This window comes from Mustela putorius, unplaced genomic scaffold (genome assembly GCF_011764305.1).
Source record: "Mustela putorius furo isolate JIRA1106 unplaced genomic scaffold, ASM1176430v1.1 tig00003834_pilon_pilon_pilon, whole genome shotgun sequence".
NCBI lineage: Eukaryota > Metazoa > Chordata > Mammalia > Carnivora > Mustelidae > Mustela > Mustela putorius.
Genome location: NW_025421987.1, coordinates 84,311,604 through 84,326,380, shown reverse-complemented (window position 1 = coordinate 84,326,380; position 14,777 = coordinate 84,311,604). Strand labels below are relative to the sequence as shown.

The window sequence follows — 14,777 nt, the reverse complement described above, 5'->3', positions numbered from 1 at the left end:
CAGAGCTCTCCAAACTGAGTAGAATGACTGGGTCCTGGGATGGAGGAGAAGACAATACAGAGCATGGTTGTGGTGCAGGGGCTACATGCCTGGTCCAGAGGCAGTAATTTGTGTTAGAAATGTACTTAAAATTAAGTTTGGTTGTGCTGATAGAATATCATTCTCTGTGTCCCTCTTTTTTTTTTTTTTTTTTTTTTAAAGATTTTACTTATTCATTTGTTTGTCAGAGAGAGAGAGAGTACACACAAACAGGCAGTGGCAGGCTCCCTGCCAAGCAAGGAGCCCGATGCGGGACTCAATCCCAGGACCCTGGGATCATGACCCGAGCCGAAGGCAGGGGCTCAACCACCTGAGCCACCCAGGTGTCCCTCTGTGTCCCTCTTCTTAATAGTTAATAATTACTAAGTGCTTATTTGTGGTTCAAATCCTACTCAAACCAATTCTAATGGATAGTTATAAGCCTGCCTGGGATTTTTATTGAGTATTACTTAAAATAAGTGGACCATTAATTAAGAGAAACAGTTTTGTTATACTGAGATTTTTCTTATAACAGCACTTCCAAAAGGCCAGCTCTAAAGTCCTTGGCACATCATATAATCTGAAACAACATACATTTCATGAATCAGTCTTGGTTGGTCTAGTGGTATAAGGTCATAAAGCCCAATATCAACACCTATTTGATCCTGCAGGTACAGGGCTAAGGAATACTGGGAAAAGAGAGCAATATCTCTGAGAGGTATGCTTTTGATCATATCAGATAAACAAATAAACCCTCTTGGGAGGAAAGGGGTTAATAGAATAATGGAATATCTGCTGAGTAGATACAGATGAGATAAGGGTCTGCAAAAGAGGTATATAAGGTGGAAGAAGCAGTGTGTCTTTTCTCAATGTTTTTTGATCTTTTAAAATTTATTTTATACATATGTATTTTCCCTTTGGGAATCTCTTTTTTTGCAATAGATTTCTCTTTGTTTGTATGAAGTGGAAGCCTATTCGCAGTCTCAAAGTTTTTTCTTTGCCAGAAATTATTGAGTTACTTGGATATTCCTGTTGGAGTTAGTACCAGGGCTGCCCTTTCCCATGAACTGAAGTAATAATGGTTTTCCTACCAGCAGTAGTCCAGGAATCTCCTTGGCGTACCAGAAGTCTTACTCAGGATGTCTCAAGTTGGATTGCTGATATGCGTGTGCACCGTGGCTCTGAGATTTGAGGCAGATCCCTTGAAGTTTACACATAAACAGATGACGGCCTGAGCCAGCCCTTTTTCTCTAACCTGCTTACCTATGTCCTCACTTTGTAGGGCCTGTCGTTTACGGAGACATGCTACAGAGTCAGAATAGTGGGTCCTATTGTAGTGGACCGAACTTCAGCCTGGGCACATCAGTTCCCCTGTCACTGGCTGTAGAGCTAGAGGGCCTGGACTTGACCTCCATGGCAGCACCTTGCCAGCAGTTTGACCTCAATCAAGTCACGTAATGCTCTGGGTCCCAATTTCCTCTTCTGCAAAATATGAATGACAATTAGTACCTACTCTTGCTCACAGAATTGTTCCTTAACTCTACTGTTCATCCATTTGATAAACATTTATTGAGAATTTACCTACTTATAAGGCAGGTGAACAAGGGTAAATGAAACAGGGTATATGCCCTGGAGGAGCTCTTTTTCAGGTGTTGAACGGATTAAAGAAATACACACATTAAGAAAACAACTCTACTTCATATCCATTAGGCAGGCTATCATTTTTTTTTAAAAAGGGAAATGGCAAGAGTTCACCAGGATGTGGAGAAATTAGAAGCCTGGTGCATCGCTGGCAGGAATGTCAAGTGGTATAGTCACTGTGGAAAACAGTGTGGTGGTTTTTCAAAAAGTTGAAAATAGAATTATCGTATGACCCAGTGTTTCTACTTCTGGACATATACCTCAAAGAATTGAAAGCAGACAGTCAGAGACTTGCACACCAATGTTCATAGCAGCATTATTCACAAGAGCCAAAGGTGAAAGGAGCCTAAGTATGCATCAACAGAAGGATAAGCAAAATGTAATATATGCAAACAACTAAAGATATTCGTCCTTAAACAGAAATGAAAGTATGACACATGCTAAAACACGGATAAATTTGGAAACACCGTGCTTAGTGAAAAAAGCCAGACACAAAAGGACAGACGTTGGATGATTCCATGTATACGAGGTGCCTAGAATTGGCCAGCTCTTAGAGACAGAAAGTGGAATAGAAGTGACCATGGATTAGGGGGAGTGAGAGAGGAATGGAGAGCTAGTGTTTAATGGATACAGAGTTTCAGTTTGGGATGACTGAGAAGTTATAGAGATAGCTGCACAACATTGTGAATGTACTTAGAGCTACTAAATCATACACTTACAACTTGTTTACATGGTAAATTTGATATTATATATATATTTTGTAATTTTTAAAAAACTTCATAATCCCTAAAATGCTATCCAGAAGCAGGATGGTTAACTTGAGTTAGGATTCATGAGATTCAGTTTATAATCAATCCCTCTTTTAAAAAGTGTGGTATGAGAAGAATTACTTTGTCATTATTTATTCCACGATATTGAGGAACAAGCATCCATCCAGATAAACTTTAATCATAATTTATTTATGCCCCATCCTCTTCCAAAAAGAATTTGAGGTAGTTTACTCTCAACGTGTCAGAGTAATGAATGAGGTCAGATCCAACTGACATAAGACGAAATATAGAACCTGAGAAACAAAAGAAGAGGAGAGGGAACAGATGGCACATGGGCAACAGCAAAAGTCTCAACTGTGAGCCTTCCAAGAGCCAGGGAAGTGTTTCTGTTCATCAGACCTTTTCTTAATGCTTAAAATACCATTGGTTTCAACAGGATCATTGTTTGAGTCTGTGCTGTTCACGTTGTTACCATTTACAGTTCTGAGAATTGATTGTGTCATTACAGAACACCTAATCGAAACAGAAGGATGTAGAACGAAGAACATCTTTTCTTAAGTCCAAGCCCGCAGGGCCTGTTCTGTTCTTAAGGAAACCGGCTCCTGGACAGTGGCCTGTCCTTCTGGCCAAAGCATCTCCTGGCCCTTCCCCTGGGCTCCTACACTGTGTCTATGCTGTAGCCTGGCAGGACAAGGATCTCCTCCATCCGAGGTCCCCCCTCCCTCCCTGGCTCCCCATCCAGATCCCTCCCCAGCAGCATGGTTCCTGCCAGGCCCCCCATATGACCAGAAGCCCCACACCCTGCTCATGTTTCCTTTTTCATGGAACACCCTACGGCCTTCCTGGCCAAGCCCTCACCTCTTCCAGAGGTTGGTTCAGATTTCCCCTGCTCCGGGACATCTCCAGCCCACACTGACTCCCCTCTCTTTGCCATCCAGGTGCCCTCTTCAGTTACACATTAGCTAGTTAGTTCATTGGGGATGTGATGAACAGAAAGTCTTGTGAGAATTGAAGAGCAAGCTGTGATTAGATCAAAGACCACATCATACATTTTATTAGAAATGGTAATATATTTAGGAAATGTTCCTGAGAGCCAGCAGAGATACTCAGGCTTATCTAATTTGGCCTTTTGACACATATAGAAATGAGCACCCTGGGAAAGAAAGTGACTTGCTCAAGGTCACCCCTGTATATTGGAGGTAGAAATAGACTTGAAAACCTAATGTCGTGAAACCCAGTATTTTTAAAATAGCATACTAGTTTCATTTTAATTTGTGTTTTATTTAGTAATCAGGAGATAGGACTTTGGATGTATTCTAAACACAGGCAGAGAGGGGCAACGTAACAGTGTGAAGAACATTGGCTTTGCCAAAGGCAATGATATTTGGCAAGTCACTTTGAGGCTCTCGATCTCTTATTTTTTCATCTTCAAAATAAGGATGAATTGAATGGTCTTGAAGGTTATATTTGCTTCTAGCATTTTTTGAACCTATGAGACCATTGGCCCGGCACCACCAAAGAATTTATGAGTACTGGTAGAACATACGTGTCTCGCTTCATTTTCTCCTTCTACTGTTCCCCTCAGCCTGAGACATACTTCTTTTAGATGTTTCCCTTGCTTCCTTTCTTTTTTAAACTCAGCTTAAACTTCACTCAATGCAAAATTGGCAGTGTTTCCCCCTACCCTTGGCTTAATTTCAGCCCCTTTTCTGCACCTAACTCCTCTGACCGCCGCGTACCTTATCACACTGTATTGATTTTCTTGCCTCTGCTACTGGACTGCAAACTAAGACCTAGTATTACGGTGAGTTTCTTGAGCTCAAGTGGCTATAATGGTGCCTTTAACGAATAAATGTTTGGTAAATCTAATGGGTTTTGCCTGGGAAGTAAGGACAAGACTGTGGTACCAATTCCATTCAAAGCTGTTTGAGTTTTCATGGAAAAGGGAGACTTGGAACTGAGTTTTCAAGAATGATTAGAATTTGAAAGGGAGTGTAAAATAATAACATGGGTTTTAAAAAGTAAAGGCAGAGGGGAGGGAAGGAGGTGGCTAAAGGAATGGGGTCAGATCAGTGTTACTTGTTCAGCAGAAGGTCGGCAATAGGTTGTCTGGGGTGCTTGTGCAAATGACAGAGTCTACCTGTGACACCCACATGTTATTCCCCATTCTGGATCTGTCGGTCCAGATCTACTTTTAGAACAAGATCCCCAAGTAGATTCTTATCACATGAATGGAGAGTCTTGAAATCCTGGAAGGAACTCTGGCGATTGTGGGCAAGTGGAAACTACTTTAAGTTTCTGAAAAGGAAGAATGATGGCATGATGGAAATGGAGCTTTAGGAAGGGCATAGATGAGTAATCTGCAAAATAGATTGGTGGGAGGGAGCCCTCAGAGGCCAGGGGAGCTGTCAGGAGTGCACCAAGTTATTCCAGATGAGAGGAGGGGAAGGCTTGCTTTCTCTTGGCCGCACCAGAAATGGTGAATAAAAGGTGACTCCAAAAGATATGTTGAGAAATGAAATAATGAGGCGTGGCTCCAGATAGGTTAAATAAGCAGTAATGGTAGGGAGGAGTTTGAAATGACAACTGTGCTTTAGGGACCGAGGAAATGGTGCCTACTTCTGTCTAATGAGTTCTGTTTCAATCCAAGGTGATTGAGGCATCTGGGAGGCACCCAGCTGACAAGTGTGTCAACATGGGCTTGAGTATAACCAAAGGTCTGGGAGGAAGATCATGGTGTGGGAGGGTAAAAAGCATGAAAGAAGAGGAAAGAGGAAGTTGAAAGCTGATCTCAGAGCTGTGGGAGCAGCAATAGCAGCAGGAAGAGGAGGCAAAGAGGGAATAGGGAAGAAACAGAGAGGTGGGTGGTGAATGGAAGTTGAATAATAAAGAGAAACCAAAGGGAGAAAAAGGCTTAAGAAGGTGAGTATCCATTATGTCAGATGTGCTAGAGTCTGAGAAGAATAAGAACAGTCCTTTCAACTTGGCAAAAAGGATTTTAGATGAAAACTAACTGTTAAAAAGAAAAAATCTATAATACTTTCTGGTGTGTACGCCGTGATCTCTCGTACCAGAAGTATATAAAAACTCTTGATGGCAAATTGTGTTGACAATTAAATGAGCAAAAAGAAAAATATACTTCAGACAGGCTGGTTTCCGAAAGGATGCTCTTTCTTCTATTAGAGAGCTAGGAAATGGGGAGGGAAGAGGGGAAGGGATTAGGATGCATGGACAAAGAAGAAACATCAGGAGATCCTAACATGTATGTACATGAATGATCTTACTTACAAAATAAGGTTGCATTCAGCTTTTATTTATTTATTTTTTTAATATTTTTTAATTTGGGAGAGAGAACAGAGAGAAAGAAAGAGCAGGAGTGGCCGGAGGGGTAGTGAGGGGCGGAGGGAGAGGGAGAAGCAGACTCCCTGCTGAGCAGGGAGCCTGAGGTGGGGCTTGATCCCAGGACCTTGGGATCATGAACTGAGCTGAAGGCAGATGATGCTTAACTGACCCAGGCATCCTGCATTCAGGTTTTTTTTTTTTTTAATTTTTATTTATTTGAGAGAGAGACAGAGTGAGAGAGCATGAGAAGGGAGTTCAGAGGGAGAAGCAGACTCCCCATGGAGCTGGGAGCTTGCTGTGGGACTTGATCCCTTGACTCCAGGATCATGACCTGAGCTGAAGGCAGTTGCCCAACCAACTGAACTACCCAGGCGCCCTTGCATTCAGTTTTTAAATGAAGTTCAATTCTTGCCCTTTGGTTATGGTGTCATCTGAAAAAAACACGAGATGTCATATAGAATGCAACCAGATATTTAAAGCTCTGTTTTTCTGGTGCCTTGAAATACACTTCCAGAGAAGAAACAGTTCCTTAAAACATTACCCTTTCATTTCCTCCTTAATGACCTCAGAATCAGGAGGTGGGGGGAGATCCACTTTTAAATGTAAAGCAAAGCAATGGAATGTACACTAGTGTAGCGTTCATTACTGCAGACTGTTCTGGCGTGGTCAACTCCATTTGGTGCCCTAATTACAGTGCTCTACCTCTGGATAGATATCCATCAGGACGTAAGTTGCTCTAGGTGTTCAAAGGTTTTTACATTATTTAAGTACTTTTCATATTTTCTGCTCTTCATCTACATTATATATACTAGATGATTGGAGATGTGAAGTCCTTGATAGCCTTTTCTACAAAGTCATGTGCTTTGGACTAATAAAGCAGGCAATCATCAGAATCATAGATTTTCTCCCATTTAATAATATTATTCTTTAAAAAAAAAAAAGGCTAAGGAGAGAAAGGGAAAAGAATGGCTTAACAGTGGTGTGAAGGCTATTTAAAAAAAGAATCTGAGCTGAAATCTGGGCGGATGGGTGTACAGGGGACTTCTTATCCTTGGAGTTGTACCCATGGCACTTGAACAAGTAAAATGAAGCAGTTGGATGAGATCTCTAGACAGTTTCCAAACTATAAACTGGGACATGACCTGATGAAGAATTTTTTTTTTCCTTCTGAATATTTTCTTGTGTCAGATTCTTAAAAACTCTTAAGATTCTCTAAGTTCTTATGTAATTGTTGGGTAGTAAAGTTGATTTCTACCCACCACCTAGCTATTTCTGTCTTCTGACTTCATATAATGCCAATAGGTCCTTAAACAGGTTCTCCGAGTTGCTTAAGCCCAGTACTTCATAAGGGCTGAAGAGGCTGGCTGTACTCTGGTTTTCTATGAATACTTAACTGTGGCTATGGTCCTACTTGATGCCACAGCTCATAGAAATAGACTGGAATTGAGGCCCCTATTTCCTTCTGATAGTAACTGTTGTCATTTTGGGATGATTATAAAAAGCAGAACCTCTTAGTGACTTTGTAGCTAAATGTGATCTTAAAGTAGCTATTTGATAGTCTGTATACTTCTTGAAGTTGTATCCTCTGTCAGTGACTATCTTTTAACAGTCGTGTCTTATAATAAGAACTTATAAATAGGTATAAAGAAGATATACAAATGGCCAACAGACACATGAAGAAATGCTTCACTGGGCATCAGAGAAATGTCAATCAAGATCACAATGAGATACCATCTCACACTGGTCAGAATGGCTAAAATGAACAGCTCAAGAAAAAACAGATGCTGGCGAGGATTCAGAGAAAGGGGAACCCTCCTACACTGTTGGTGGGAATGCAAGCTGGTGCAGCCACTCTGGAAAACAGTATGGAGGTTCTTCAAAAAGTTAAAAAAATAGAGCTACCCTGCAACCCAGCAATGGCACTACTAGGTATTTACCCAAAGGTTACAAACATAGTGATTCAAAGGGCCACATGCAATGGCACTACTAGGTATTTACCCAAAGGATACAAACAGAGTGATTCAAAGGGCCACATGCATTTATAGTAGCAATGTCCACAATAGCCAAAATATGGAAATATGGAAAGAGGCCAGATGTCCATTGACAGATGAATGGATGAAGAAGATATGTATATATACAATGGAATATTACTCAGCCATCAGGAAGACTGAAATCTTGCCATTTGCAATGATGTGGATGGAACTAGAGGGTATTATGCTAAGTGAAGTTGTCAGCCAGAGAAAGACAATTATCATATGATCTCACTGATATGTAGAATTTAAGAAACAGAGCAGATGAACATAATAGGGGAAGGGAAGGAAAAATAAAATAAGATGAAAATAGAGAGGAAGGCAAACCTCTCTAGAGACATTGAACTCTAGGAAATAAACTGAGGGTTGCTGAATGGGAGGTGGGTGGAGGGGGTTGGATAATTGGGTGATGGGCATTAAGGAGGGCATGTGATGCAATGAGCACTGGGTGTTATATGCAACCGATGAATCACTGAACTCTACCTCTGAAACTAATTTAAAAAAAATAGACACAAAAACTGTTAATTTAAGAAAAATAATCGGGCTAGAAAATATCTAAGTTTATAATATAAATAACTTATATTTATATATATAAACTTATATTTATATATGATAAATTATATATTATAACTCCAGTAACATTCATTTTAAAACGTCATGGAAACCATTTTTAAATTATAAAACTTGGTGAAGTTTTCTTAACCGAAAACTGTAGAATAGCATAGGGTAAAATGTAAAAATTCTCCTTCCCTGCTTTCTAGCCTTCAGTACAACTCTTCAAAGGCAATCACTGATAACAGTGCCTTAAGTTTCTTTGCATGAATTTTCTGAGTGTACACAATTTTACATATATATGCACACATACTCATTTTTACATAGTCAGACTATGTAAACCGTTCTTCATGTTGGTGTTTGTCTTTTTTTTAAAGATTTATTTATTTTGGAGGGGTTGGGGGAGAGAGAATGAGCTGGGCAGAGGGGCACAGAGAGAGAGAGAAGCAGGCTGATCTCAGAAACCTGGGATCATGACCTGAGTCAAAGGCATATTCTTATCTGACTGTGCTACCCTAGGCACCCCATGTTGTTGAAGTTCAAATAATTACAGATAGTGAACATTCTTAGAAATGAAATTATTGAACCAAGGGGCACGTATTTTAAATTTTGATGAGATATTTCCAAGTTACCTTGCACGTAGTTACATTTCTACCAATATTATCTGAGAGTGTTTCCACGTTCTCATCTATTAGTCTTTCATTGAGGTTTGAAATTTCTGCCATTCTAGTAGTTGAAAATTGTTACTTCTTTTTATTATGCCCTTATTGGATTAGCATGCATTGAGCATTTTTTTCATAAAACAAATAGTCATGTCTATATATGTGTGAATCTCCTGTATAATGTCCTTTGATTATTTGTCCCTTGTCATATCCATTTTATGAGAGAAAAAGAAACCCTTTGTTAGGATAGACTACCATTTATTCATGTATTTTTCTAATTTATTCTAGTTCAGCTTTTTAATTTTTATTTATTTATTTTTACTTTAATTCCAGTGTAGTTAGCATACCGGGTTATATTAGTTTCAGGTGTACAATCTAGTGATTCAGCAATTCTGTACATTACTCAGTGCTCATCATGATAAGTGCATTTTTAATCCCCTTCATGTTTCACTCATCTTCCCACCTGCCTCCCCTCTGATAACCATCAGTTTGTTCTCTATAGTTAAGAATCTGTTTTTTTTTGTCTCTTTTTTTCCCCTTTGTTCATTTGTTTTGTTTCTTAAATTCTACCTATGTGTGAAATCATATGGTATTTATCTTTCTGTGACTGACTTATTTCCCTTAACTTTATACTCTCTAGATCCATCCATGTTGCTGCAAATGGGAAGATTTCATTTTATGACGGAGAATTATTGCACTGTAGATCTATACCACCTCTTCTTTATCCATTTGTCTGTTGATGGATTCCTGTACTGCTTCCATAATTTGGCAACTGTAAATAATGCTGCAATAAACATATGCATGCATATATTTTTTGAATTGGTATTTTTATGTTCTTCGGATAAATACCTAAGTAGTGGAATTACTAGAATTCTACTTTTAATTTTTTGAGGAACCTCCATACTGTTTCTCCCAGTGGCTGCACCAGTTGGCATTCCTGCCAACAGTGCACAAGGGTTCTTTTTTCTTCACATCTTCACTAACACCTGTTGTTTCTTCTCTTTTGGATTTTAGCCATTGTGATGGGTGTGAGGAGATATCTCATTGTAGTTTTGATCTGTAGATCCCTGATGATGAGTGATGTTGTACATCTCTTCATGAGTCTGTTGGTCATCTGTGTCTTGTTTGGAGAAACGTCTGTTCATGTCGTCTGCCAATTTTTAATTAGATTATTTGGAATTTTTTTGGTGTTGAGTTGTATAAATTCTTTATGCATTTTGGATACCAACCCTTTATTAGTATGTCTTTTACAAATATCTTCTTCCATTCCATAGGTTGTCTTCTGGTTTTAATGGTTGTTTCCTTTACTGTGCATAAGCTTCTTATTTTACTATAGTCCCAATAGTCCCAAAAGTTTATTTTTACTTTTATTTCCCTTCCCTCAGAAGACATATTTAGAAAATTGTTGCTATGGCCAATGTCAGAGAAATTACTGGGATAGGCTACTTTTTAATAGATAACCTACCAACAGTTCACAGGAATCCATAAATGTATGTATTCTACACGGCGTCACCAGTACAAACACTAACTCAGAAGCCTAAAAGAAAGCCCAAAAGAAAAAATGTCTGAGAAGAGAAAGAAAACAGTCTATCTGGAGACAGGGATGGGGACTGGCCTCACTCTTTCTATTACTTTTCGACTGCTGCAAAAATATGACCACTAATTTAACAGCTTACAATTCCTGCAAAGCGGGTCCATGCACAGCATGACTGGCTTTTTGCTCAGGTCCCACAGAGCTAAAATAAAATTGGTCAGCTGTGCTCAGTTTTCTCTTCTAAGTTGATGTGGTTGTGGCAGAATTGAGTTCCTTGCTAAAGGCCTGGGAGCTAAAGTCCTGGTTTCCTTCCTGGTTGTTAGCTGGGGCCACTCTCAGCATCTAGAGGTACTCTGTGTTCCTTGCCATATAGCCTTTTCCGTCTCCAGAGCCAGCCAAGGACAGCTTCGCTTGTCTTAAATCTTTCTCATGCTTACAATCTTTCTGACTTCCAGACCCAGGTCTGATGAGTTCATGTGACTGGGAAAAAGCCCAACCAGGTACTCTACCTATCTTAAGGTCCACTGATTTGGAACAAAACAGATTGGCAAAGACCCTCCACAGCAGCACCCAAATTAATGATCAGTTAATTAACTGGGAAAAGGTGTATGTACACAAGAGGTCAGGAATTGGGGTTGGAGGGGGGTGTCATCATAGCATTCTGCCCACCACAGCCCTCACCTGTCTTCCTCAAGGGGAGCAGACAGAGGTCATGTGTGTTGTCTGAGGAAACCAATCCTACTGAAACATTAGATGCTAGAGAAAGGGAGCATGACTGGACTCCATCTAACCTCATGCAAAACAAAGTCCAGCTATGCGGGTCAAAGATCTTGATATGAGCAATGAGACAGCAGAAAGCTGCAGAGGATATCCCAGAAACCACACGTACAATGGAGGGGTCAGGCGGGCTTTCCTGACTAAACATCCAAACCTGGCATTTCCGACTCCACAATCTCTGCCTTCTTGACCCCTTACATGGTGACCCACCAAAGGACAGGTCATTTACTGGCTATATAAATAGATTTTTGAGTCCTCTAACCTTATTGTTTCTCCTTATGCCAGTGTGATCAGAGTATGCTTTTGTAAGCTGTTGGCCTTGGGTATTCAGTAGAACAGAATGAACTGACCACAACCCAAGTAGGTAGGCCTCTAAGGGGAACTGCATCGACGAGCATTATTGTAAAAGAATTCTAAGGACCCCTCTGCCTCTTTCTCTTTCATATTCCCACCTGCTGCTGTGATTCAGGCGCATCATACATGACTTGCTTGAGACGGAAGAGATTTATATAAAGGAGATTAAGAGCATAATTGATGTAAGTAGACTGTGATAGTTGACATTAAGCATGTATTCAAATTAGAGAAGTTCTTTTGTACAGAGATTTAAAATAGTTGCCATATGTCTCTAGAATTTCCAAGAGTTCAGCTCTTATAATATCACAAGTATCTTTCCAATAAGAATAAAAACATTCTTATGACTATTGATCCATGTAACCAAATAACTTCCAAAGGATTGTATCAATTCATACCGATTTTAGCAGGGCCCAATAAGTTCACCCTATGGTTGCCAACAATGGAAATAATCATTTGAATGCTTTTGATCATGTAATAAAGGAGAATTGTTTCAAGTAGGATATTTTCCTTGAGATTGAAAATTTGAATTTTTCCTGTTTTCCTAAGGAAGTAATCTTGAGAAATAAATGGTCTGTATGAAGTTATAATAGAATATTTATAATAAAATATCAGAAGGAAATAAAATCCCTAATAAAAAGGGGATGTTAATAAAGTTTGATGTTCATGCTGAATGAAATATTGTTCAACTGCTACAAAATAATTATTTTGAACAATATGTAGCAACATTGAAAAATGCTTATAAGATTAAGTTAAAACAGTAAAAATATGCTTTTTAAAAAGTCATGAAGAAAATATAATAAAAGAATAGTAATTGCATTTGGTTGTAACATGATGGATAAGGTTTTTACTTTCACACTTGACTTGTATAACACAAACATTTAAAAATATGCTTATTCTTTCTATAAAATGCCATTTTATTATCATTGCCATTTAAATTTAACCGTCTTCTTCTGAAGATGGACACATGAAGGGAGTCATATCAAAAGAAAGCATTTGATGAAATGACTTTTAGGAAATAAGTGTGCCATATTTTCCAAATATTAAAGTTTTGGTCCCTGGAGTAGCTGATTTAGATCATCTTTTAAATGTCCCTATCTGTAAAACCTGCCTTGTTTCCTCCTTTGCAGGGCTATCTCACTCCAATGGATTTTATTTGGCTGAAGCATCTGATTCCAGATGTTCTTCAGAATAACAAGGAGTTTCTCTTTGGGAATATTAGGGAACTTTATGAATTTCACAACAGGTATATAATAATTCAAACTATCAGGAAAAATGGAAAGTAAAAGAAAAATGGAAATCAGACTGATGGGATTTGGAGATGAACCCGTGTATATGTTGCTTAAACAAGTAGCCCAGACTCAGTGGACTTGGTTGGGATGGGATGGGGCGAGAAGGAGGGGAGAAGTGCCACAGACCTCTGAGGGAGAAGGGAAAAGACATCAATGGAGGATGTACCAGGTGTCAGGCATTCATGTTATATTTTTTGTGTGTTTTTTTGCTTATTTAACTATTCATGTGTCTGCCTTTATTGAGGACCTGTTCTGTGTCGGGCATTGTGTTCAGCGTTGGGAATACAAAGATGACCCAAGACACACGTCCACATACCTGCTATCACCGAGTTGTGCTGGGAGTTAGCGTCTTGGAAAACGCTAACTGGTCAGACAAGTTGTCCTTTTAGCCCAGGGCTGCTTGGATGTTGAATTCTAGAGAATTAGAGGAGGAAGGGACTTTGGAGATCATCTTCCAAGGCTTTCATTTCACAGATGAACCTGTAGCTCATTTCTTCCCTTTACCCAATATGATAACCCCAAATCACACATGTAATTGATGGGAAAGAGACTGCTTGGTGAATTGAACCACAGTTGTTTCCCAGTGCCGTCTCCTGTCCATAGGTCAGACACACAACTGAAATGGAAATCTCATTTCTGCTACCTTCCCTGGAAAATTATTTAACCTCTATTATGCCTTTCACATTTATGAAACCCTACCTTACTAGGTTTGGTGGAGGATTAAATGAGATATTGTTTATGAAGTACTTAGCTTATGCCTGGCTTGCCTCAAGCCCTCAGTGATATTAGCAGTAGAAGCAGCCAACAACCGTTCTTATTCATGTGATTCTCATGTAGAAGGAGGATCACTGCAGTTTGTCTGTGTATAGCTAGTGCCTAGAATTATCAGGACAAGCTGTGGTTGGCTTCAAGGAATTCTAGTAATGTCACAGAACATTTTTTTTTCTTCCAAATCTGTATTTTGAAGATGAGTTAAGAGCAATAAATCCTGGAAGACAGCATTTTTCTAAGCACTTAAAATCTTATGTGATTTTACTTTAAAAACAAAAACAAAAACAAACCACCTTACGTGTTTTAACCACATACATGTAAAAAATCAAAACGTGATTTTACTTTTCCTTCCCTAGGACTTTTCTAAAAGAATTGGAAAAGTGCACCGAAAACCCTGAACTTCTGGCACGTTGCTTTCTCAAGAGAGTAAGTCTGTGCTCCCAGTAAGTCAAAATAACTATGTGATTAACGTTAGCCCTTATTTTTCTGTGTAAGGGGTAAGGGCAAATGGGAGCACCAGAAATGTTACACATGCCTTTTAAGTGCAAAGCACAAGTGCTTTGCAGTATTTCCCCCAGTGTGAGATGAGTCCAGTTTGACTAGGCACATAGGACAGATGGGAGCAACTTACAAGCTTGGGCTCAGCAAAGCCCAGGGACATGGAGGACAGCCCCCCTCCACCCCAAAACATGATCCTGCTCTGAATGACTAAGCTAACTGTTTTTGAATAAGAATCACAGAGCAAGGAAAAAAAAAAAAGAATCACACAGCAGGCTTAGATTCCTCACTAAAGTTGTATTAACACTCTCAAGAGAAGTACTGATGCTAAACTCAAAGTCTCTGAAAATGTCTTTTCCTCCATTTTATTTTTTTACAGGGGAGAGGATGGGCAGAATATGTCAAGCCTGTGATCCCTCTTTTTTTTTTTTTTTAACTTTTTAGTTTGGAATTATTTATTTTTTATTCTTAATGAAAAAATAACTTTGGAGCATATTCCAAAGTTTATTTTCTTAAATTTTATTTAAATCAATTAATTA

General features: G+C 39.2%; 1 protein-coding gene across 3 annotated transcripts in view; it reads left to right on the top strand.

Annotated features, from left to right (window-relative positions):
• MCF2L2 (MCF.2 cell line derived transforming sequence-like 2) overlaps positions 1 to 14,777 on the top strand; it is a 247,975-nt gene that overhangs the window by 178,873 nt on the left and 54,325 nt on the right. For all 3 annotated transcript variants that reach the window (XM_004745499.3, XM_013052557.2, XM_045088666.1), the window contains 3 exons: positions 11,796 to 11,862; positions 12,808 to 12,923; positions 14,097 to 14,166. In XM_004745499.3, coding sequence (XP_004745556.2) covers positions 11,796 to 11,862; positions 12,808 to 12,923; positions 14,097 to 14,166 — 253 coding nt within the window. The remainder of the gene's footprint in view (positions 1 to 11,795; positions 11,863 to 12,807; positions 12,924 to 14,096; positions 14,167 to 14,777) is intronic.